General features: G+C 47.3%; 1 protein-coding gene and 1 long non-coding RNA gene across 3 annotated transcripts in view; one reads left to right on the forward strand and one right to left on the reverse strand.

Annotated features, from left to right (window-relative positions):
• The window catches only part of LOC114201343 (uncharacterized), a 45169-nt gene extending 21546 nt beyond the window's left edge, over window positions 1-23623 (forward strand). Inside the window, exons 2-5 of one of the 2 annotated variants that reach the window (XR_003607627.2) lie at window positions 8227-8528; window positions 12073-12211; window positions 12657-12779; window positions 20904-23623. This is a non-coding gene — a long non-coding RNA (uncharacterized LOC114201343). The remainder of the gene's footprint in view (window positions 1-8226; window positions 8529-12072; window positions 12212-12656; window positions 12780-20903) is intronic. The other variant, XR_003607626.2, reaches the window with a different exon arrangement.
• Window positions 394-8597, reverse strand: G6PC1 (glucose-6-phosphatase catalytic subunit 1). Its single transcript, XM_028093955.2, has 5 exons — window positions 8368-8597; window positions 6055-6164; window positions 3623-3728; window positions 2884-2999; window positions 394-905 (listed from the first exon to the last, which is right to left on the reverse strand). Exons 1-5 carry the CDS (start codon window positions 8595-8597, stop codon window positions 394-396), a joined length of 1074 nt encoding a protein of 357 aa, XP_027949756.1.
• Window positions 23624-23854: the final 231 nt, after the last annotated feature.

The following is a 23854-nucleotide window of genomic DNA, read 5'->3' on the forward strand; positions in this document are numbered from 1 at the left end:
ATCCTTCTTTCTCTATCAAATCCACTGCTCCCTTCCCTTTTCTGTGTAAGGATGGGGACAGGTAGAAAATTCTCAGTTGAGATCCCCAGCCTGGGATTGTGAGCTGGCCCTACCTGGAAGTCTTGTTTTTGTATATCTCAAAGAAGAACAAGTTAAGTCTTCAGGGAAAAATCCAGAAGGACCCAACTTCTAACAGATAAGACTTTCTCAACTAGCCTTATTAGTTTAAATAAAAAAAAAAAACCACCCAATACAATTAGAATTGCAAAGGAGGAAGGGGTCAGCTGAGCTGACTCTAGCACCTCTGGCCTCAAAATGGGCTAGCAGAAGACCCTAGCCACCCTCAGTGGTTGGCACGGTCACTGACTTTGAATACTGAAGGCTCCACATCCCTTACAAAGACTTCTTGTGCGGCTGGCCCAGGACCCGGGCAAGGCAGTAGGGGATGAGGCTGACAGATGCCAGGGGCACGGCTGCACTCTTGCAGAAGGACAGGACATAGAAGATCAGCTCAACTTGGGATGGGGGTTTCAAAGAGTCAAAGAGGTGCAGGAGGATGAGAGAGACCACAATGCAGCTGAGGCGGAATGGGAACCACTTGTTGAGCTTGCCCTTGCAACTCTCCCTGTACATGCTGGAGTTGAGAGCCAAGCCCAGGCCAAAGAGGGTCCCCACGTTCTTGAGGAGGCTGGCAAAAGGCGTGGTGTCAATGTGGACCCATTCCGGCCGCTCACACCATCTCTTGGCTTTTTCTAGTGTCCACAAGAGGTCTACACCCAGCCCCTTGAGCAGCAGGTAAAATCCAATGGCAAAACCGAACAGGAAGAAGGTAATGAGAAAATACTTCTTGAGGCTGGCATTGTAGATGCTCTGGATGTGACGGAAAGTTTCAGCAACAGCAATGCCTGAGTGAAAGAAAGAATGACTGTGAGAAATAGGGAAGACTCTGGACCTTCAGCTATGGGGCGGGGTTTGGAGCAATGAGTGACATATCATCCATCCTGCCATTTGTGGCAATAAATCACAGATGCTAGATTAGAGCGTCACCTGGTTTATTCCCACGTGTGACCCCAGTCTGTCCTCAGCCATAGACTCTTTCAGATGGAAGAGTCCTATCACATACATTCTCCCACTGCACGCATGTTTACTGTCAGGGGGCCTCATGTTTCTACTTGAATACCCACAGGGGTAGAGAGCTCACTCCCACTTGGGCAGCCCATTTCATCTTTGAATGGCTTTGATTATCAAAAATTCTTCCTTGTGCTAACCTGAAATGTGACCCCCCCCCAATGCCATCTATTGGTCTCAGTTATTTCTGTAGGAGTTGAGTTGTAAATCTGGAACCTCTTTATAGAGCACATTTGAAGACGTTATTCTTATCTCTAACCTATACGTTCTCAGGTCTTTCACGTAACATGGCTTCTGGGCTCTTCCTCCAACGTGGCACCCAGTACTAAACGCTGTGTTACTTTTGTGGTTGTCATGAAACCATTATCTCCCCCTGTACTCAACGCTCTTCTTGTAATGCCACTGTGTTCTGCTCCCACCTGTCTCCAGGGGGGATATCCTACAATTTCCCTAAGGTCTTATATTCCAGTACCTCCCATAATGTAAAGAAAGTCTTTCTTACACTTAACCTAAGTCTTTTCTGCCCCTTATAAATGGGATCTAAGAAAACACAAGTATAGTTGACCCTTGAACAACATGGGTTTGAACTAGGTGGGTCCACTTATATGCAGATTTTTTTTGATAAATATAGCAGAGCCCTGTAAATGTATTTTCTCTTCCTGCTGATTTTCTTTTTTTAAAAAAAGATTTTCTTTATTAATTTGAGAGAGAGAGAGAGTGTGTGAGGTAGCATGAGCAGGAGGGAGGGGCAAAGGGAGAAGCAGACTCCCCGTTAAGCAGGGAGCCCCCCATGGGGCTTGATCCCAGGACTCCGAGATCATGACTGAGCCGAAGGCCGACTCTTAACTCACTGAGCCACGCAGGTGCCCCGATCCTGCTGATTTTCTGAAGAACATTTTCTTTTCTCTCTCGCTTTATTGTAAGAATACAGGATATAATACATATAACATACAAAATGTGTGTTGATCGACTGTTTATGTTATTGGTAAGGTTTCCAGTAGGCTGTTAGTAGTTAAGTTTTGGGAGAGTCAAAGTTATATGTGGATTCTTGAGTGCATCGGGGGGTCAATTCTCCTAACCCTTACATTGTTCAAGTATCAACTGTATTCAAAACTCTGAACCTATAAGAAAGACCAATTGTGGGTTTGAAAATTAATTTACCCAAATAAAGAGCTTTTCTAGGACACTGTTGATTTGTTAAATTTGGTAGATTCCCTTAAAACTAAACTAAGGGCCAGGGCTCCTGGGTGGCTCAGTCGGTTAAGCATCCAACTCAATTTCAGCTCAGGTCATGATCTCAGGGATCATGAGGGGGATTGAGTCCCACGTCTGGCTTCGTGCTCAGCATGGAGTCAGTTTGAGGTTCTTTCTCCCTCTCCCTCTGCCCTTCCCCAACTCTTTCTATAAATAAATAAATAAATAAATAAAATATTAAAAACAACAACAACTAATGAGGGGCCATTTCCAATTGAAGACCAGTAAAAAATAAAGATTGTGAAAAGTAAGGAAATTTCAAGCTAATTCAATTGGTAAGTTAACTTGAAGTATTGCAACTTTTCTGAAACATATTTAATTGTGTAGATCTGGGCCCTCCTATAGAAATGAACAGTTTCACCCCCACTTAACTTGTAGCCCACTGAAGTGCTAACAGCATTGATTACACACAGAACATGACTGGCTGGCTGGGATGGTGTCCCATTTAGGGAGACATGGCATAGGAGGGGCAGGAAGGGAGAGAGCCAGAGCAGCTGATACCTGACAGGACTCCGGCAATGACCTGATGGGGAAAATGAGCAGCAAGGTAGATTCGGGATAGACAGACGTTCAGCTGCACAGCCCAGAATCCCAACCACAAAATGATGTTCAAGCACCTGCAACAGAAGAGGCCGTCATAACAGAACACAGATATGCACACTTCAGCAAGGAGAACAGCCTGGCAGGAATGCCGGGGCCTGGCCAACTTAGGTGCAGTCAGTGGAATTTTTGTAAATTGAAGCCTGTACCCCAAAGCTCAGAGATGCCCGTGTCATGTACTGAACCCTTGCACACGTGAACGTTAAGTTCCCCGATTTTATGTGTATGATAATTCAGCATTTGCCCAGTGGTTGCATGCTCAGAATTCTCTGTAGTAGGAAGGTCTTACGTTTCTTTGTTTTTCAACTTGGACCAGGCAACTCTTTGGTTGGCACAGAGATGGGTTTTTATTTAAACCCTGCCAGAACTACACTGTCTGATCTTGAGCAGTCCCTTTACCCTGTTAGGCCTTGTTTCCTTATCTGTAAAGTTAGGGGTTGCGCTTGTAGGTCCCTTCCAGCCCTGACATCTTGTGCCCTTCTCGTTTGCCCTCAGCAGAAATGCCACAGCTCTGCTCAGTACCAACCCAAGGTGGGGTGGGCCAGCTATGGGGAATGTGAGGAAGAGCAAGTGGTGTGTCTATTACAGAGACAGTCACCTCCTGCCCTCCACCGCCCGCACCCCAGTGCTGAGTTCTTACCGAAATCTGTAGGTTGGCTTTCTCTTTCCCCGAAAGATAGCGAGGGTGGATGTCACCATCACGTAGTATACACCCGCTGTACCCATGGCATGGCCAGAGGGACTCCCTAAAGGGTAGAGAAGAGAGGAATGGATGAACTAAAGGTGAAAAGTCTCCATCTGGGACATTGTAATGGGAAGTCCTCTATCCATCCATCCATACACATCCGCCTTTCCATCCATCTATCCATCCAACTATCTGTCCATCCACCACCCATCTTTCCATCCTTTCATCCATCCATCCACCCATCCTGCCATCCATCCACTTATCCATTTAGTCATTTATTAAACAAATATCTAGGGGTGCCCGGGTGACTCAGTCAGTTAAGCATCTGCCTTCGGCTCAGGTCATGATCCCAGGGTCCTGGGATCTAGTCTCGCTTTGGGCTCCTTACTCAGTGGGAAGCCTGCTTCTCCCTCTGCCTGTTGTTCCCCCTGCTTGTACTCTCTCTCTGACAAATAAACAAAATCTTAAAAAAAAAAAAAACCCAAATATCTATTGGGCTCCTACCACATGCCCAGCATGGTACTAGGCTCTGGGAGTAGTGGTAAGCAAAACCAGAGAAGGTCCCAGCTCTTGTAGTTATATACAGTCTAGAGGCTACACAAAGAATCAGCATACTGGGTGTATAACTGCAAATCAATCTGCCCTCCATCACCTCCCTCTAGTCCCTTGCTGCTCACTCTGTTCCAGTCATGTTGGCCTCATTGCTCTCCTTTAAACATACTCCTACCTCAGGGTCTTTGTGCTATTGGTCTTTCTGGCCAGAGAACTCTTCTACCAGAAATTTACTTGCTAATTTCCTTGCCTCCTCCAAGTTTTTGCTCAAATCTCTCCTCAGGGAGTCCTACCTTGACCACCCTACTTAATACTTCAACCCATACTTCCTGATCATTCTACCCTGAGAGATAGAAGGTCTTGAGATGTGCCACCCAGATTCCCTTCTAGACTGAAGGACTTATCTTCCTAGTTGTTGAGAATGTGGTCATGGATGGCCCTCAGCTCTCAGCCTTCTTCCGGCATTGCCCGAGCTGAAGAGAGCCATTTTGATCAGGATTACCTCTCCCCAGGGGCAGCCTCCACCCAATCACTGCTCTAAATTGGGATATAAGGGCCTGATCCTCTTGACACAAATCCGGGCAACTCTGAAGGGCCATCCTCAGCTTCAGAGCTCCCTGTGGGGTTGGCTAAGACTGAATCCGAATTAGACTCCTCCTGCCCAGGTGGTTTCTGTTCCTTCCTTCCACATGTGTTGCTCCTGCATGCAACACACGGGAGCATGGACTCCTGCATGCAACACACGGGAGCATGGGCTCCTGCATGCAACACACGGGAGCATGGGCTCCTGCATGCAACACACGGGAGCATGGGCTCCTGCATGCAACACACGGGAGCATGGGCTCCTGCATGCAACACACGGGAGCATGGGCTCCTGCACGCTACTCTACATCTGAGGCTGCTCCAAGGAGTCCCATCAATAAAACCTTGCCTCTCCTTTTCTCGTCATCCTTCCTCCTCCTCCCATCCTTCTTCCTCTTCCTCCTCTTCATTATCATCTTCTAATATCTTCTATTTTTTACTCATGTATTATGATTTTGTATATTGTGCGTGCCCATGCACACACACACACACACACATCGTTCCAATTTCAGCTGCACAAGGGCAGCGATATTTGTTTTATTCACTAAGGTACTCTGAGTACCTAGAACAGTGTCTGGCACAACATAGGTGCTCAATAAATAACATCTGAATGAATGAATATGCTCTGAAGTGAACCAGGGGTTTGGGAGAACAAATAACTAAGGGCCATGCCCTAGTTTGGGAGTCAGGGATAGGGTCCCCGAGGAAGGGATGCTGGCACCGAGACTTAAGGGTGAGTGAAGAGGTTGGATATTCCATTGCCTACCGAAAAAGGAAATCTAATCTATCATCTGATTGCACAAGAACTGTCTGGTTGTATCCTAGTAAAGCACAAGCATGGCGTGGGATTGGACAGTCAGCTCAGGAAGATACAGCTACTTGGCCAAGCCTTGGTGAAGGACAGCCAGGGGCTTAGGCTTCTCTTGCTTTCCCTCCCTGGACAAAGGGCCGTAATGCAGTTCCTCTCATGAGCCCTTTGCCCATAAGAGTACCTTTGCGTCTCTGGACTAGCAATTTAGGTTCTGGAAGTATTAGGCAGATTTCTAAAGTAGCAGTAATGTGTTCTTCAGGAAGGCCTCCTTGAATTAAATTAAACTGGAGTTGTACCCTATCGAAGACTGTGCCTCAAGCTTGAAGGAGCAGTTCTCCTCATGTCCCCTCAAAGACAGCTTCGTCTACAGTGACGGCTGACAGGTGGCCACAGTGAGCAAGGTCCACCCAGCTTCTGTCTCTACCGGGGCTGGGACTCTCACCTGGTCCAGTCTCACAGGTGACTGGAAACTGCTTTATCAGTGGTGCGGAGGTGTTGCTGTAGTAATCGGTGTCCATGACCCACCAGTATGGACGCTGTCCAAATAGAATCCTGTAAAAAAAGCAGAACAAGGGTCTGGAGTTACTGAAAGAACCCTTTTGCCTGAAGCCCACACCTTTGAGAAAAGAGAGTAGTGTGAGGAGAAGATTCATGTGATCCTAAACAGAGAACTATTAGCTTTGGCTGCCCCCAAGAAGGGGACCCGGGGGGCTGGAGAGCGGTAGGGGAGGGAGACTTTTTCTGATACATCCTTTATATAACTTTGGGATTTTGAACTATTTGAATGTATTATGTATTCAAACAAAAATAAACTCAAGATCCTAAAAAATCCCTATTAATGGAAGCTATGTGACTTTTTCTAAACCCCAGGAAGAATTTGTCCTGGAAGGACACATACAGAACTATAGTTTGCAGCTTGGACTTGCAAATCCTGCCAGACCCTATGCTCTTTCCTCAGATCTCAAGGAGTCTTGGGTTTCCTCTGACATCAGAGAATGTGCCCTAGCCCCAGGGACAAGCACCCTTAGGAGATGTGGCCTCCTTGCCCTAAGAATTACTCTCTGTAAGGACATAGATAGCTTCCGGCGCTTACTTTGTATCCTTTCTGCCTTGGAAGAGGATATAGCTCAGACAAACCGCTTCCCCCTTAAAAGTACTCGGTATGTTTTTCGTTGTGGAAACAGGTGTCAAGGGTCAGCCCCTCGAGGGATGGAATAGTGATTTTTCACCGAAATCAGAGACAGCCACTAACTCTGACCTCTGCCAACTCAGAGAAAATGCATGATTCTTCAACTGAGATCAGATGTTTAAAATAACCCTTTATCTGTTTACTTTTTAAGGTCATGCTGTTGAATAGGGGACATTACAGATAACACTTAGATTATTCAACAGAGATTTCAGAGCCATATGGATATGCCTTGGGCCTCTCGACCCCATAACAATTTTTTTTTGTACGCTAAAAGATGGTTTATTGTTTATGGACAAATAATATTAGAGCTAGAAAGGTCTTCAGAATCACTTGACAGTAGACATAGATAGTTTAGGGACGGTAAAGTTCTTAGCTGGCCCAAGCTCTTTATTTTCTAGATGAGGAAACAGAGGCCAAGCCAGTAATGTGCTAGAGTCAACTGGTACTGGCTAACAATTGTAAAATATTCAGGATTTTGGCAAGTTTGACCCATCAATAGATTGAAAGTGGCCCCAATGGGAATATAAACACAGGAGAAATTGATAAACGCTAACATTAGGGCTTCCTCCTGCCCCCCGAGGGAGTTGGTTCATCAGCATTGAATATAACATAATTTTTAAGAACTTTGACTCTGAAATCAGCCTGCCTGGGCTTAAATGATGCCTCTGCCATTGACTGCCATGTTGATCTAGTTGTGGTCGCTTATCTCAATGCCTCGGTCTCTTCATCTGTTATATTAATTATAGTAACCACCCCACAGCAAAGCACTTGGCACATGGCCTAGTACCTACTAAATGTTCAATAAATGTTAACTAGAATTATTATTAAGGTCCCAGAGATAACTTAAGTTTGCAGATTATAAAACAGAAACTCAGAGAGTTGCTTTGACTTGCCCAGGACATACAGCTGGTAGGTGCCGAACGAGGGTTGGAGCCCAGTTCTCTGGATTACTTCTTATTTCTCCACGCAATGGGATTTTTTAAAATTTTTTTTAATTCTTTTTTTAAAAAATATTTTATTTATTTATTCATGAGAGACAGAGGGAGAGAGAGAGGGAGAGAGAGAGAGAGAAGCAGAGGGAGAAGCAGGCTCCCAAGGAGCTGGGAGCCCGATGCGGGACTCGATCCCAGGACCCTGGGATCATGACCTGAGCCGAAGGCAGACACTTAACCATCTGAGCCACCCAGGTGCCCTCATGCAATGGGATTTTTAAGTTAGCAACCTGTTTCCTGTTTTCAGACATCATCTTTCATACATCTCTCTTCACGTTACCTATTCTGCTTCAAAGTAATAAAACTCTGCTTCTTTGCTTATAACCTATACTTCAGACTTTTCACTAAGTCCAGCTGCCCTTCCATCCACATGAAATAGCCTTGCCTGTATCTTCAACTTATTGATGGGGTTTTCTCTGTCTTCCCTCTTTAGGTGGACGATCCAAAGTCGGAGGGCAGTAACCTGTGGCTTCCCGAATAGCACAGAGAAGGCAACTTCTGATGCACAGACATTTCCGGGGAGAATGCTGGCCTCTTCCCTTGCCGATCTCCTCTCTGTCTGGCTCTTACTCACCACTTAAAGACGAGGTTGAGCCAGTCTCCAATCACAGCTACCCAGAGGAGCTTGATGCCCACAGCTTCACGGAGATGGAACCAGATGGGAAAGAGTACATAGAAGGCATTCCTGAGATCAGCGATCACGGACACCAAGATGAACCAGTCCTGGGAGTCCTGGTAAGTCACCTGGAGGTAGTGCGTTGACTGGATCCCAAAGTCATGAAGAGCATTCATTCCTTGCTCCATCCTTCCTCCCTGGCTCCTCAGGCAGCCTTCTGCTAAGCCCTTGCCGTGTTTACAGACTTGGTGATGATTGCTCTGCTCTCAGCCTGTGCCTTGCCCCTGTTTTTATACACCCTGGATCCAGTCTGCAGGTCAACCCAGCCCTGATCTTTGGACTCAAAAACCACTTTTGTCTAAAATCTATTGATCAAAGGTGCATCACCAGTAGGTTGATGCAAACATGTTCGGGGTGATTTACGTAAAATAGAAAAACAGGCACACAAAAACAGCCTGATCTGCCATGTACTCGGCTGGGCCAATTATTAACTTTGGCATGCTGCTTGGTAGCGCAGGGGCTGCCCTCCTGGCTCCCAAGCCGGGCCAGAGACACAAGACAGAGTCTACATCTGCCATGGTTCTTGCAAAGATCCTGATTCCCTATCTGCAAGTGCACTTATTTGCGGGCAAATAAAAGTCTTGGTGCTCTAGCTATCACGTTTTAAGAATATTCCTTTTAAAATGCGGTAAGTTCTCTCGTCCTGGGAACCATCACTTTGCTGGGCCTTTCTTAGCTGCAGAGGGTCTCTGAAGTGCCTCGGGTCTAGGAGCTCAAATCCTCTTCCCAGCGTTGGCTCTGTACCTCTCAGGGCCAGAAAGGAATCATCTTTGAATGCACTGATTAATTCACTTAATGTCCTTCAAGTTGGGACCTCTGGGGTTTTAACACACAAGTTTAAGCAGTAGAATGAATGTGTGTTCATGCAAAAACAATGTGATAATATGTGGTTCTCAATAAAAACACCAGCAAATTGGATGCCTGGGTGGCTCAGTCGGTTGGGTGTCTGCCTTCGGCTCAGGTCATGATCCCGGGGTCCTGGGATCGAGTCCAGCGTCGGGCTCCTTGCTTAGCAGGGAGCCTGCTTCTCCCTCTGCTTGCTGCTCCCCCTGCTCATGTGTTCTCTCTCTCTCAATCTGACAAATAAATAAAATCTTAAAAAAAAACAAACAAACCCAGCAAATTGGTGACTGGGGACTCTGGAAAGGGCTTCTGTATTTTTTTTAATGCATTTGAATGTAGCTGAGACACAATGTTACATGAGTTTCAGGTGTGCTACATAGTGATTCACCAGCTCTATACATTATGCTGTGCTCATCACAGTGTAGCCACCACTTGCCACCGTACAACACTATTACAATACCCTTGACTATATTCCCTGTGCTGTACCTTTCATTCCGGTGACTTATTGAGTCCATGAGGTCTGGAAGCCTGTATCTCCCGCTCCTCTTCTCCCATTTTTTTTTCTTTTTTCTCTTCTCCCATTTTGCCCAACCTCCCATCCTTCTTCCCTCTGGCAACCATTAGTTTGTTCTCTGTAGTTATAGGTTTGATTCTGCTTTTTGTGTTTATTCATTTGTTTTGTTTTTTTAGATTCCACATATAAATGAAATCATATGATATTTGTCTTTCTCAGTCTGACTTATTTCACTTAGCATAGTACCCTCTAGGTCCATCTGTGTTGTCACAAATGGCAAAAATCTCATCCTTTTTTATGGCTGAGTAATATTCCTGTGTGTACGTGTGTGTGTGTGTGTGTGTATCTATACGTATCTATATATCTATGTATGTATGTATCTATATATATATATATACACCATATCTTCTTTATTAATTTATCTACGGATAGATAGTTGATTTGCTTCCATATCTTGGCTATTGTAAATAATGCTGCAATAAACACAGGAATGTATATATCTTTTTGAACTAGTGTTTTTGTTTTCTTTGGGTAAATGCCCAGAAGTGGAATTACTGGGTCATATGGTATTTCTATTTTTTTTTAAAGATTTTATTTATTTGAGAGAGAGAGAGGGAGTGGGGGGTGGGCAGAGGGAGAGGGAGAAGCAGACTGCATGCTGAGCAGGGAGCCGGATGTGGGGTTTGATCCCTGTGACTCCAGGATCATGACCTGAGCCAAAGGCAGATGCTTACCCAACTGAGCCACCCAGATGACCCTGGTATTTCTATTTTTAATTTTTGGAGGAAACTCCATACTGTTTTCCACAGTGACTGTACTAATTTACATTCTCACCAACAGTACATTAGAGTCCCTTCTTCATCACATCCTTGCCAACACTTGTTTTTTCTTGTTTTGATTTTAGCTATTCTGACAGGTGTACAGTGATATATATTTTTTTAAAATATTTATTTATTAAGTAATTTCTAAACCCAGTGTGGGGCTCGATCTCATGACCCTGAGATCAAGAGTCAACGCTCCTCTTACTGAGCCAGCCAGGTGCCCGTGTAAGGTGATATTTTATTATGGTTTTAATCTGCATCTTCTTGAGGGGGTTCTGTATTTTCTTTCTTTCATTTGTACTTGGAGATTTTATATATATATATATATATCCAGGAAGTCAATACAATTTTATTATAGCCCTGGATATAAACAAGGAGTAAATAAAAGTAACAGACACCAAGTTATGAGAAACAATGCTGTCTGCTTACCTGCACAAGCAGAAATCATCCCGTAGCAGGTGCATAGACCAAAACCTCACACACTGGGTCACCTAGACCTCTGAAGGGAGCAGGGCGCGAATCAGGTGACCAACTGACATTTTCAAAGATTAGAGCTAATCTTCAAAGATTAGTTAGAATAAAGCTTTTCAAAACTTGCTTGGATTTCCCATCAGTAAGTGCAGATTGCCTTGTAAGGGGTAGATTGGGGACAAGGAAAAGAAACTCAGAGCTAATGAGTGGGTAGTAAAGGTTGACAACATTCCATGCTGGAAATGATTACAATGTCATCCAGGGGGTATGATCTGGAGTTCCCCCCCAACCCCTGGGCTCCCACCCAGCTCAAGTGGACTCCAGTTGCCCTTGACCACATTGTCTCTGCTGGTCCAAGCAACCCCATCCTGCCATCTCTAGCCTAGAGAGCAGCTAATGGTGGTGATGGCGGCTGTGGGGTGAGGTGAGAGTGCAGGTGAGGCTCGTGGTTGGCAATGTTGTGGAGCAGGGGCGTTCTGCATTGTCAGGACTGCGAGGCCACGGGTAGTAAGCCCCATCAGAAAAGATGGCCCCTTCCATCTACTAGATAAGCCCTCCTCAAAAGTATTGGGGAACTATTGTGGTGATCCCTGGGGACTGGAGTTTTTATGGTCTGAGGTAAGTCAAGCGTGAATAGGGCAGATTTTTCTGACAAAATATTCAAAGGCCACTGTCTGGGTCTCCACAGGGCTGTTAGGAGCCACAGTGTCTGACTCAGGTGGGGTTCCATCATGTGCCTCAGCAGATGGGAAGCCAGTGGAGAGCGCTATCATCTGGAAGAATCACAGGGAGAAGGCTCGTGTTGATAAAGAGTCATGATGGGGCTGATAACCCATTCTGGACATACTGGGCAGCCTTCTGGCAGGCTGCCCTCCAGGGATAGGGACGCTCTTGGTCAGAGCAATTGTGTACATCATGAGACCATTTACTAGTCTTTACCTTTCCACCCTCCAGCTCCTTCCTGCTGCCTCCAGCAAATTTTTATCGTGTGCAGAAAAGAATGAGGCCCCAAAGGACCTGACTCTCTAGAAAGCTGACTGAAGAGAGAAATTGTAGAGTTCTCAGATCCTCAACGGACTTGTGGATATTTGAGGTGAATACCGTGGACAAAGCGTGTGCGTTGCTAGAGATTTGGGTGAGAATCCGTTCAGTTAGAGACCTGTCTCGCAGAGGCAGGGTTCCATCATTTCCCCCAAATCCTGTCAGCTTCCCCTGCAAGAAGTTCTCCAGTTTAACTCAACAAATGTTTCCTGAGCAAAGCGCCTTGCCTGGCTCTCTGAGGGTTCAAAGTTAAATCCCCATGTTCTCAGGGACCTCGACAATGTGGTGGGGGAGAGGCCAGCCCTTTAACAGCCATGTCAACTGGAGGACCCTTAAATTAAAGCTGAATCCATTTGTACAAATATAAATGAGTTCCTTATTATTTTGTCCTCAGTGGAGATGACTCAAGACTTACTAACGTCCTCTGGGGAAATGACCAGCTGAGTCTGGGAAGCAATGAAGATGGAAAATTATAGAGGCCCCTTTTTTTTTGACAGGTACACTAGCCGGGCACTCCTCAGGCATTTTCTCCACAAACAGAAACTCAGAGGCCTGGGGATCTTGGTTTGGGAAGAACATGAAGGAAAGGGGCCAGAAAGTACAGTCTGGTCTGTTATTAAGTAAGCACAGCTGGTTCCAGTGTCCTGGCACATCCTTCTCTAAGAACAAGTTTGACTCACTCACTCAAGCAAGTTTATTTGCTGACAGGAAAGTGAAGAGGAAAAGGAGCCAGAATTTGCCACACACCTCATCCAAAAACTGTATTTCTTTTTTTTTTTAAGGTTTATTTATTTATTTTGAGAGAGTGAGAATGAGAGAGAGAGAGAGAGAGTACATGAGAGTGGGGAGGGTTAGAGGGAGAAGCAGGCCCCTTGCCGAGCAAGGAGCCCGATGCGGGACTCGATCCCGGGACTCCAGGATCATGACCTGAGCCAAAGGCAGTTGCTTAACCAACTGAGCCACCCAGGCGCCCCAAAAACTGTATTTCTTACCAAAAAAGAAATTCTGACTTCACCTGCAGCCATGTCCTCTATTCTGGTTGGGGCTCTGCGTTCTGTTGAGGAAGGAGCTGCCTTTACCTCGCTCAGCTGTCATCACTAGATGGGGTCTTGTCTGCACATGGAAGCAGGGATGCAAAACCCAGCTTCGATCCAGAGCTTTGAGCAGAGTAGACTTCTCTGAAGGATGATAGCTCAAACTGTACAAGATCCAGCTTTTTTTTTTAATTTCTTTATTTTGGGGTGTGTGTGTGTTTTGTTTTCCTATGAAGTGATCAGTGGGGGTAAGGTGTTTAGGGGTAGACAGTAGACACTGGCTGGATTGACGACTGTCACCCTTTCAATGAGTGACCTAGTTCTTTTTTATGAAAACATGTTGGGGAAAGAGGTGGGTTAATCATTGTTAGCCAGTGAAAATGGCTGACTTATCTCTGGCGTGGTGAGAAAGTTCAGCTTTGGGACCTTGAACTGCGCATCTATTGACCAGGTTGGGGGAGCATGGTTCATGTCTCAGGATGGGCTGGACATTTTGTCCACAGAAAAATCCCGGAGGGCATTTGCTTCATCGTCAACAGTGAAGAACTCCCCACTCACTACCTTCCTCCTGCCACCCCAGGGTCTGCCTTCTACCAGCATCAGGTGGATCAGGAGAACTTTTACAGGAAGCATGGATGGACTATCCTTTGCCTTCCCCCCATCTTCCTTAACCATCCTCCCCAAAGAAGCTGTTGTTCCCTCCAGAGAATACCCTGTTTCCACATATGGTCAACCAGCCCCCTCCCCACCAGATGGTAGACAGTTCTCCCGCTCTTCATCAACCCTTTGGCAGTGCCAGATCACCCGAGCCCTCAGGACATATTCTTGCTGTCAGATTTGATCCTTCCTGCCAGGAGTTAAACTTTGTTGATGGTGAACTGCAGAGGCAGAGGCAAGGGAAGTAAGTCTCCAAAACAGTGGTCGGAACTATTTGCAAAAAGCTCATTTTCCCCTTTGTTCTGGTCTGTACCCCAGAGGCAAAGAGGGGGTGTCTGAGGTGAGACGGGAAATGTGACTCAAGCTAAGGATCCAGTCCCAAACTGCCATCCCCTCCTTGCTTCTTTTTTTTTAAATTTTTTAAAAAGATTTTATTTATTTATTTGACACAGAGAGAGCACAAGCAGGGGGAGCAGCAGAGGGAGAGGGAGAAGCAGGCTCCCCAATGAGCAGGGTGCCTGATGCGGGGCTCGATCCCAGGACCCTGGGACCATGACCTGAGCCAAAGGCTGAGGCACAACCGCTCAACCAACTGAGCCACCCAGGTGCTGCCCCACCTCCTCCTTGCTTCAACTCACATATTCTTCGAAATTCTTTGAAAGAATCGGGACCAAGGAGAGAAGAAGGGAAGGGAAACTAAGTCCTACAGCAGCCAGAGCTCAGCCGGGTGGGAGATGGAGTGAGGTGGGGGCTGTGGGGTATCGGTGGCTGTGGGGCAGAAGGAGGGTCTTCGTTTTCCTTAGAAGATTCTTGGAAACACTCTCAGGCCTCCAGTGGGCAGCCCCAGAGACCACTCCTCCCCTACCGCTATCACTAGGATTTAAAAGGAAAAGAAAATATTACAAGGGAATATTAAAGAGCTACGTGACCTTGGCTGAGTCACTACAGTTGACTGGGTTTGACTTTTTGTCAACAGTTAAATAAGACTTGGCGACTGTCACCCTCTGTTCTGAGTTAACCTTCCTGAGTCTTCGGTGCTCCTTTCAAAGTAGCTCCAGTGAGGTGGTGCCTGGCTTTTCATGATCTAACAGAAGTCAATGATCCATGATTGCATGAAGGAAAAGATAAATGTATTCATATCTTTTTCATTAAAATACTTTCAAAAGTCCTATAGTCACAGGGCGCCTGGCTGGCTCAGTTGGGGGAGGGGGCGACTCTTGATCTTGGGGGTGGGTTTGAACCCTACGTTGGGGTGTAGAGATTACCTAAAAAAAAAAAAGGCAACATAGTCACATAGTTTTTTAAGAATTCAGAGTTCAAAGGAGTATTCAGGGAAGCCAGTTCCTCCTCCAACCTCTGGGCACCTTCCAGACACTGGCGGGGCCAGCATGCAGCCCAGAGCTGCCAGGGGCCAGGGGGGCCAGGAAGCCCCCCACGGGTCTCCAGTGGAGGGGAGCTCCCCCCACCAAAGCTGGCAGCCAGCCCAGACCTAGATTGGAGGAGGGAGCTGTCCCCTCCCCCTCTTTTTCTCCCACAGCTCTGCCCTGCAGTCTTTTAATCAACTCTTTCTTTAATGGGCGCAGCGTTTTCGTCCCAACCAAAACACCATGCTGTACAGCCAGTTATTAGCCCTTCCCTCTTCCGGAGCCCAGCCTGGGGGGAGATAATTAGGAAATCAGTAGTCTTGGACCCTCTGAGCCCACACCTTACCCACTCTGAGAATTCCCAAATGAGGACCACAATGCAGAGAAAGAGGAAGAGGTGAGGCCTAGAATTGTCCAGAAAACAAACAGTGAGGTTTCCCCGCCCCCCAGGCCTGCAGAGGGCCAAGGAACTATTCTGAGCTATGAAAACACGGCAGGGCTCTGCTAGGAAGTAAACAGCCGTCTGTCCCGCCAACGCCTGTCTCCCTGGACACGAGTCCTGACAGTGCCCGATCTCCAGCCAGTAGGCAGGAGACAGAGGGAGAAAGGCAGGGAGAGTCTTGCGTGCCTCCCTCCTCTAGGATGACAGGGAAAGACAGTGTTCGCTCTATTTTTAGGATTTTAAAGATTTCCTTCACTTTAGTAGGGCTGAAGTGGAAGGAGGGTGGCACTGGAGTCCCGGAAGTCAAGGGGATCTCTCCAACCTTGAATTCCAGAAGGCAGGAAGCCTGCTGCTCCCTTCTCAGCCCTGTGCAACCTCAGTCTCTGCTCTACTGGGGAGTCACCATGACCTTCTCACGGTCAGCTCTGCTGGTTGGTCTTTTCTCATCCTTCTTCTTCCTTGACCTTTTGGCCACATCTGACATTTCTGATAGCTGTCCTGAAGCGTTCACCCTCTTTGTGCTCCAGCAAGCTCTCCTCTCCCTCCCCCCACAGCATGATGTTGGACTCTGCTTGGACACCACTTGGATGTCCCACACATTCCCCAAATCCACGAGTTCCTTCCAGACCTGTTCCTCCCGTGGACTTTCTTGCTTTGCATACACCTCTCTTCTTCTGCCATCCTCCAGGCACTGAGCCTGGCAACCTTTGAGTCATCCTTGACGCCGCCTCATTGGGTTCTGATCGTATATTTTCTACTCTTGCTTCTCCTTGTCAATCTCTCTGCTTAGACCTGCTGGTCACTCCCTTACCTAATTATCTCCTACTCCCCTTCTCGCTGCCAGCCCAAGGCATACAATATACTACTGGCAAAAGAGCCTTCTTACAATACATTTCTTCTCACTTGTCACCTGGAAAATATCCAGTGGCTCCCCATTGCCTCCAGAGTGAAGTTCAAATTCAAGCTTACTCACAATCAGACCCCAGGTTAGCTTTCCAGTCTCATGTTTCCAATCTCTCCTTCATGGACCCCCTCACTCTAGTTTTATACTAGATGGGTTTGGATTTCCCAGATGCATCTTGGTTTTCCTAAATTTGCTCTTCCCTCCACCTGGAATACAATTTTCCCTATCCCCATGTGTCCAGATTCTAACCATGTTCAAGGGCAAAGTAATAAAGTCTTCCCAACCCACTAATGCTCACCCTTCCTCAGCTGTAAAGGATCACACTGACCTGAAGTCCCCTAGCACTTCACTGTTCCTATCTTGGGGGCACTTCTCATGTTCAAACCTTGCATTATAGTTACTTTGCTTATGTCTCAAAACTTTCCCTGCTACCCTGGGCCCTGAGGGCCATGGAAACTTCCCTTCCAGCCTTCAGAACCAGGTTCTGTGTGTATGTCTAGTACCAGCATGGTGGCCTGTGTAAATGGCTGTGACAGTTCTTCTCATCACGGCCACCTGTCCTTTTGCATTATGACTCTGCTTGTCTTCCTATCAACATGTGAAGTTTACATCTCCATCCTTTGAATCTGGGCTTGATCTTGTGCCTTGGCCAGTGGGACGTTAGCAAATGTGACGCAAGCAGAGGCTTGGAAAGCAGGTGTATCCATTTGGGGCTGCAATTGGAATCCTGGGCCCCAAAGGGGAAAAGTCAAGGCTGGTCTGCTGAGACTCACTGCTGTCACATGTGAACTGACAGCCAGCCCCAGCCACCAGACATGTGAGTGACACCAAATTAGACCATCCAGCTCCAGTCCATCTGCCAGAGATCTGTGGCTGTGTGAGTGATCCCAGCTGACTCTAGCAGAAGAAGTTCCCATCTGAGCCCAGCCCAGATAGCTGACCTATGGAATAAAGAACAAATAAAACAGTGTTTTTTTAAAGATTTTATTTATTTATTTGACACAGAGAGACACAACGAGAGAGGGAACACAAGCAGGGGGAGAAGGAGAGGGAGAAGCAGGCTTCCCGCAGAGGAGGGAGCCCGATGCGGGGCTTGATCCCAGGACCGGGGGATCATGACCTGAGCCGAAGGCAGACACTTAACGACTGAGCCACCCAGGCGCCCCCAGTTTGTTGTTTTAAGTCATTAAATTTCAGGGTGGTTTGTTATGCAGTAACAGAAATACCCAGCAGTTGCTGGTTAATAAACTATTAAATACTAGCTGGTATTCATTGAGCATTTACCGTATGTCAAGAACTGGTTTTGGAAAATTACATGGATTAACTCACTGAATCCTCATAAAAATTTCAAGGTAGATTTTATTACTGTCCCCATTTTACAGGTGTGGAAAATGAGCTACAGAGAAGTTAAGTAAGTTGCCCAGGGGTGACATTTGCCACATCCAAATGTCAGCAATCCGGTTCTAGAAGCCACACCATGAGCACTATACCATGTTGTGGAATGAGTGAACTCATTGAGGATGTTGCCTCACAAACACCATTTCCCACATGCATGCCAAATTCTATAGCATTTGGGGGTCCACAGCTCAGCTTCTGCCTCTAACCCTCCCACCCCATGCTTCTTTGGGTCTATCCCAGGCTCTGGGCCTTTCCTGTTTCAAGAAAAGCCCAGCGTGGGGAACTGATTTACAGATCTGCCAGTGTCCACCTACTCAGAAACCTTCTGTGCTGTCTCCCCCCCCTTCCTGTGACCTTTGTTGGGTAATGGTTCCAGCAGTGCAGGTCTCATCGGGAGAGGGAATGCTCAGGCTCAGCGTGTCAGTGTCGCCCTTTGGCCCCATGTCCTGGCTTAACCTGTACAGCCAGGGTGGTTTTTCACTTGGAATCTTTGGGCTTTCTTAGATCTTCCTTTTTGAGGGAGTCAAAAAGGAAAAACCGGATATGAAATGGCTTTTTACAAAACTGAGAATTACTTGAATATAACAATAGTTATTGTTTTTTCAGATTTCAACAAAAATGTATTTAAGCACCCATAATGGACATGACACCACGCTAGGCACCAGGCCAGCGAGGCCAACAGGGCATGAGTTTTGCCCTTGAGAGCTCAGTCTCTCAGATGGGGAGTGAAGGGAGGATACGTGGAGATAATGAACTAGGAATCAGTGAATGAACCTCTTTTGTAGGGCTCTGTCCAAAGTACCAAGGGAACAGGGAGAACAAAGCAACTAGGTTTGCTCAGGGGTTGCTATTTGAGGATGAGTAAATGGAGGAAGGAGGGAGGAAGGGGGAGGAGGAAGGAACCAGAGGAAGGAAGGAGGGGAGTGCAGAGGCGTGAGTGGTTGGGAATGGACTGGGGAAAGACACATGGTTGGGGCATCTGGAGTGTGGGACATCAGGATGGCAGGGGCTGCTGAAACCAGTTTGTGAGTGATCTCATATGTTTACTCTCTAGTAAGGAGCTCTGAAGATTTATTTACCCTTTTATTTTTTTAGAGAAAGAGCAGGTGCGTGCGAGCCGGGTTGGAGGGGCAGAGGGAGAGGGAGAATCTTAAGCAGGCTTAAGATTTCACCCAGTGCAGAGCCTGATGTGGGGTTCGATCTCATGACCCTGAGATCATGACCTGAGCCGAAAACAAGAGTCGGATGCTTAACCGACTGAGCCACCCAGGCACCCCCAAGGAACTCTGAAGATTTATAAGGATCAGTTGGCTGAGGAAAAACTATAGGAAGAGAAGGGAAGGAAGGTGAGGATTTGCTTACAGTGAGTTTCTGCTCTGGAAGTTAGATGTGAGATCCAGGCAAGGCTGGGTGGGTTGTGACAGGAGAGCCTGGCTGATGTCTCCAGGACACCCCATGATGGTTTCTTGGTGAATTCACCACAGTCCAGGGGAGGGACATAAATCAGAAACCAGATTCATCAGATCACCAAGGGAGATCATCTTTCAGGGAAGATCTAAATTTATCAAAGTAACACCTGCAGGCTAATCTTCATTTACAGTAACTGTCAAAGCCAAAGCAATTTTTTATCAGAATACCAATTAATTCATTTACACAAGAGACATAACTGACTTGCCCATTTTCTTCCCATGACCAAGGTGTGGTGGGAAGCTGGCCCAAGAAGCTGTGAATCAGAATCAGCAGTTGGTCATAAGCTAGGTTTGACAATGTCTCGTGCCTCCATCCAAGCATCTAATGTGCCTCCAGGGCTAGACATGCCCAGCCTTGGGCTGGGTCCTCTGTTCTAGATATGGTCAGATTGTCCTGCGGGGACAGGCTCTGTAGGGCCCCTTTTCTGTGCCTTCTGATGAACATTACTTCTATATCTTAGACACATTCTTTGTAGATCTTTATATATTAAGCCTCCTCTGGTCAGCTTGGAACTAAACTGCTGTCTCAGGGTTTTCTCAACCTTGGATACATGTTAGAATCACCAGGGGGAAATTTAAAAGCTGCGAATATCTGAGCCTCACCCCCAGAGATTCTGATGTGATTGGTCTGAGGTACAGCCTAGGCATGTGGAGTTTTACAAGTTCCACCAATGATTTAATACGCCGTCAAGGTCGAGAGCCTTTGCTTTAAGGCAACTGTGCATATTTCCGCTCTGGTCCATTGCGTGTTGATTTTGCTCTTAGAGGGTCACTTACCATGGATCAAGTGTCAAGTCCAACAATGCTTCTCAAGCATCACCTTGTTGAATTCTTTAATCAGACCTGCCAGGCAGTGAGGAAGAGCCGTGGGATAGGAGAAAGCAGTCAGATATAATTCCACAAAGACTTGGGTTCAAGCCCAGCCTCCTGCTTACTAGCCAGATGACTTGGGGCAAGTTACCTAATTCCTCTGAATCTTAGTCTTCTCATCTGTAAAATGGGAATGATAATAATATCTGCTTCTCAAGGTTGTTGTGAGGCAACAGATAGAAATTAGCTCACATGGGGCGCCTGGGTGGCTCAGTCGTTAAGCGTCTGCCTTCGATTCAGGTTATGATCTCAGGGTCCTGGGATCGAGCCCCGCATCAGGGTCTCTGCTCAGCAGGAAGCCTGCTTCTCCCTCTCCCACTCCCCCTGCTTGTGTTCCCTCTCTCGCTGTGTCTCTCTCTGTCAAATAAATAAATAAAAATCTTAAAAAAAAAGAAATTAGCTCACCATCATAGTCTCCACCACACTGGCTCCATTTCAATGCGAGAAGCAGGAAAGGCTGAGACGTCACTCTCCTTGAGGGGCCTTAAGAAAGGGGGGAGTCCCCCCATCATATTCTGGCCCACAGACATAAGGTCAAGGAGTATGAGGAACATGCCATAGGCAGGTATCTAGGATAAAAGCCTTATAATTGATTTCCCTTCACAGAGTCCAGATGTGGGGAGGAAGAAGAATTCTACAGAAGCTGCAGATCCCTGCCTGCAGAGCCTGAGTAGAGCAACAATGGCCAACCATTGGCCATGGGCCACATTTTGGAGTGGGGACACGAAGCATGTGCCACTAAGAGGCCAGCTCACATGGAGAGAGAGAGTGTGTGTGTGTGTGTGTGTGTGTGTGTGTGTGTGTGTGTGTGTGGTGGTGGTCGAGGTCCTTTCAGTGGGGTCTGTAGGTCCAACAGTCCCCGCAGGACCCACATCACCAGAGTTCTTTCCCCCTCATCAGGTTCTCCCTACAACTTTGCTACTCTGACCCTTTGGGCTACACTCCTCAGGGTCTGGTTGCTCTCTTTCTTGTGGCTGGAAGGGTGTGTTCCCAGGAAGGCCTTCCAACAAGGCTGCCTCAGGGCTTTTCCTGAGAGTTCCCTGTGCACCCACTCCTTTGGGGTGGCTCAGATTGTCCCCTCTGACCCCACTGGGGAGCCCCATCACACCCTCATCGGTTAGCTGGTGAGCCACAGTAGCAGAGTCCCTCAGGCTGACCTCAGCCTGGGGGCACAGGTCCCCCTCTCCCCGTCCTTGCAAGTGGAGAAGCGGAGCTGGAACCGCCAAGAGAAGCATCATCCTTGGCTCCTCCCCCAGCATTTGCTTGGTGGGGCGGGGGGAGGCAAGATGAGAGCATCTATACCCATCAAGGTTCAAATTTTTTTACACAAGAAAGTCAAAAGAGAATATTTATCTGGGCTGAGAGGATAAAGAGACACTAAATCACTGAGCCTAGAAACAAAATGCAAAGAAGCGTCAGCTTAACTGCCTTAACCAGCTCTGCCTTCACCCCTTCTCCATCTGAGAGATTTTCACCATATCCTGCCGCTATTCTTGAATCAAGAATGTGGTTCCATGGCTTTTAGTCTTTGTATGAAGGTCCCTTTGCCAGAACTTAGGTCCTTTCTGACTCACCTGGCTGAGCCTGTGTGTGTAGGCTGTTCTTGAGGGAACCACAGGATTTCCAGTGTCTGAACTCTGGTTTGCCATTTCTCTCTGCTCACAAGCTGAGCTGGACCCGAATCTATGTGCCCTCAATTACCATCTTGCCACGGCCTGCCCTCCCCTAGGGCTGGGTCAGTGGCCCAGACTTCCTCCTGGGGAAGGAATCCCCTCTCTGCCTCACCCCACAACCCCCTTTTCTAGAAAAGAGACTGACAGAAGTAGGCAAGCTATCAAAGCAGAGGCGTGAACACACATACCCCATGGGTTTCTCTGGTCTGGAGGCACTTCCCCACCTTACTCCTGCCCCCACACTCTTTTCTGGAAAATGTTCCAGTTCTTATTTATGCCCATTCATAGGTTACACCCCAGGAAGGCCAGTGGGGGTGGGAGGCCCTGGAGGCTGTTGCCTGACCCGGCCAGCTGGTCCCCACTGAGACACCCCTGGCTCGTTGGCATGCCCGCCCCGGACCAGACAGCTCCTGGCCTGGGGCCCAAGGCTCCTGATGCTTTCTGGTTCCTATCTTCGGTGACATTCCTGTCATCTGTGTTCACTGCTGCAGTGGAGGCCCCTGTCACTCTTGGCTCTGGGAACCTTCTACCCACAAAACCCCCTCAACTGCTGTTGTCACCTGACCATCCTACCCTTTCTCAAAAGCTTACTCCACACGGTCTCCGTCCATGGAAGGAACTCAGAAGCAGATTATTCGGCAGTGTAGACAGATGACAAGATGACAGGAGAAACATTTTTATTCAGGTAGTGAGAGGAGGGAAATGCCAGGGAGCAAAAGCTGAAGTAGCAAGAAGAGGGGGAGGAGGAAGAAGCAGAACACAGGGAGAAGGAATGTGCTAGAATAAGAGGAACATGGACCTAGTGGGGATCCTGCCCCGGTGCTTGAGAGAACAGCTGGTCTCCAGAGGCCTCATCTTCAGATTCCAGACCCAAGGGCAGAGGAGGAGCCTGGCAGGCCCCAGAAAGCTTCTGAATGCTAATGACACTCAACTGTACATCTAAAAATGATCCCTTTCTGTAAATTGTAAATTGTATGCAATGTATGTTTTAGCACAATTAAAAGAAGAAGAAAGGAAAAGTAATGGTGCAGTCACTTTGGACAACAGTCTGCGGTTTCTCAAAAGGTTAAGCCTCGGGTGAGCGTGCGCCCCAGCAATCCCCACCCCCCGCCCCCGCCCTGGCGTGTGCCCGAGAGAAACGAAAACGTCTGTCCACATGAGAGCTTGTCCACGAATGTTCACAGCAGCTTTGTCCACAAAGTGGAAACAACCCAATTGGCCATCAGTGGAAGAGCGGATGAACAAAGTGTGGTCTCTCCACATGGTAGAAAGGTGCTCAGCCATAAGGGACCAACACAGCTCAGAAACGTGATGCTGAAATTGCACTACTGGGTATTTACCACAAAGATACAAATGTAGGGATCCGAAGGGGTACGTGCACCCCGATGTTTATAGCAGCAATGTCCACAATAGCCAACCTGTGGAAAGAGCCAAGATGTCCATCGACAGATGAATGGCTAAAGAAGATGTGGTATATATACGCAATGGAATATTATGCAGCCATCAAAAGGAATGAGATCTTGCCATTTGCAACGACGTGGATGGAACTGGAGGGTGTTATGCTGAGCGAAATAAGTCAATCAGAGAAAGACATGTATCCTATGACCTCACTGGTATGAGGAATTCTTAATCTCAGGAAACAAACTGAGGGTTGCTGGAGTGGTGGGGGGTGGGAGGGAGGGGGTGGCTGGGTGATAGACATTGGGGAGGGTATGTGCTATGGTGAGCACTGTGAAGTGTGCAAGACTGTTGAATCACAGATCTGTACCTCTGAAACAAATAATGCAATATATGTTAAGAAAAAAGAAAAAGAAGAAGATAGCAGGAGGGGAAGAATGAAGGGGAGTAAGTCGGAGGGGGAGACGAACCATGAGAGACGATGGA

Source organism: Eumetopias jubatus, unplaced genomic scaffold (assembly GCF_037043125.1).
Source record: "Eumetopias jubatus isolate StellerSeaLion01/CBP00866 unplaced genomic scaffold, mEumJub1_p1.0 scaffold_10, whole genome shotgun sequence".
Classification (NCBI taxonomy): domain Eukaryota; kingdom Metazoa; phylum Chordata; class Mammalia; order Carnivora; family Otariidae; genus Eumetopias; species Eumetopias jubatus.

Coding starts and splice junctions, on each gene's coding strand:
- G6PC1 (XM_028093955.2), bottom strand. CDS start 8,597: ATGGAGCAAGGAATGAATGCTCTTCATGACTTTGGGATCCAGTCAACG. Junction 3,729..6,054: donor CACCTGTGAGACTGGACCAG/GTGAGAGTCCCA, acceptor TCTACCCTTTAG/GGAGTCCCTCTGGCCATGCC. Junction 3,000..3,622: donor AAGCCAACCTACAGATTTCG/GTAAGAACTCAG, acceptor CTTCTGTTGCAG/GTGCTTGAACATCATTTTGT.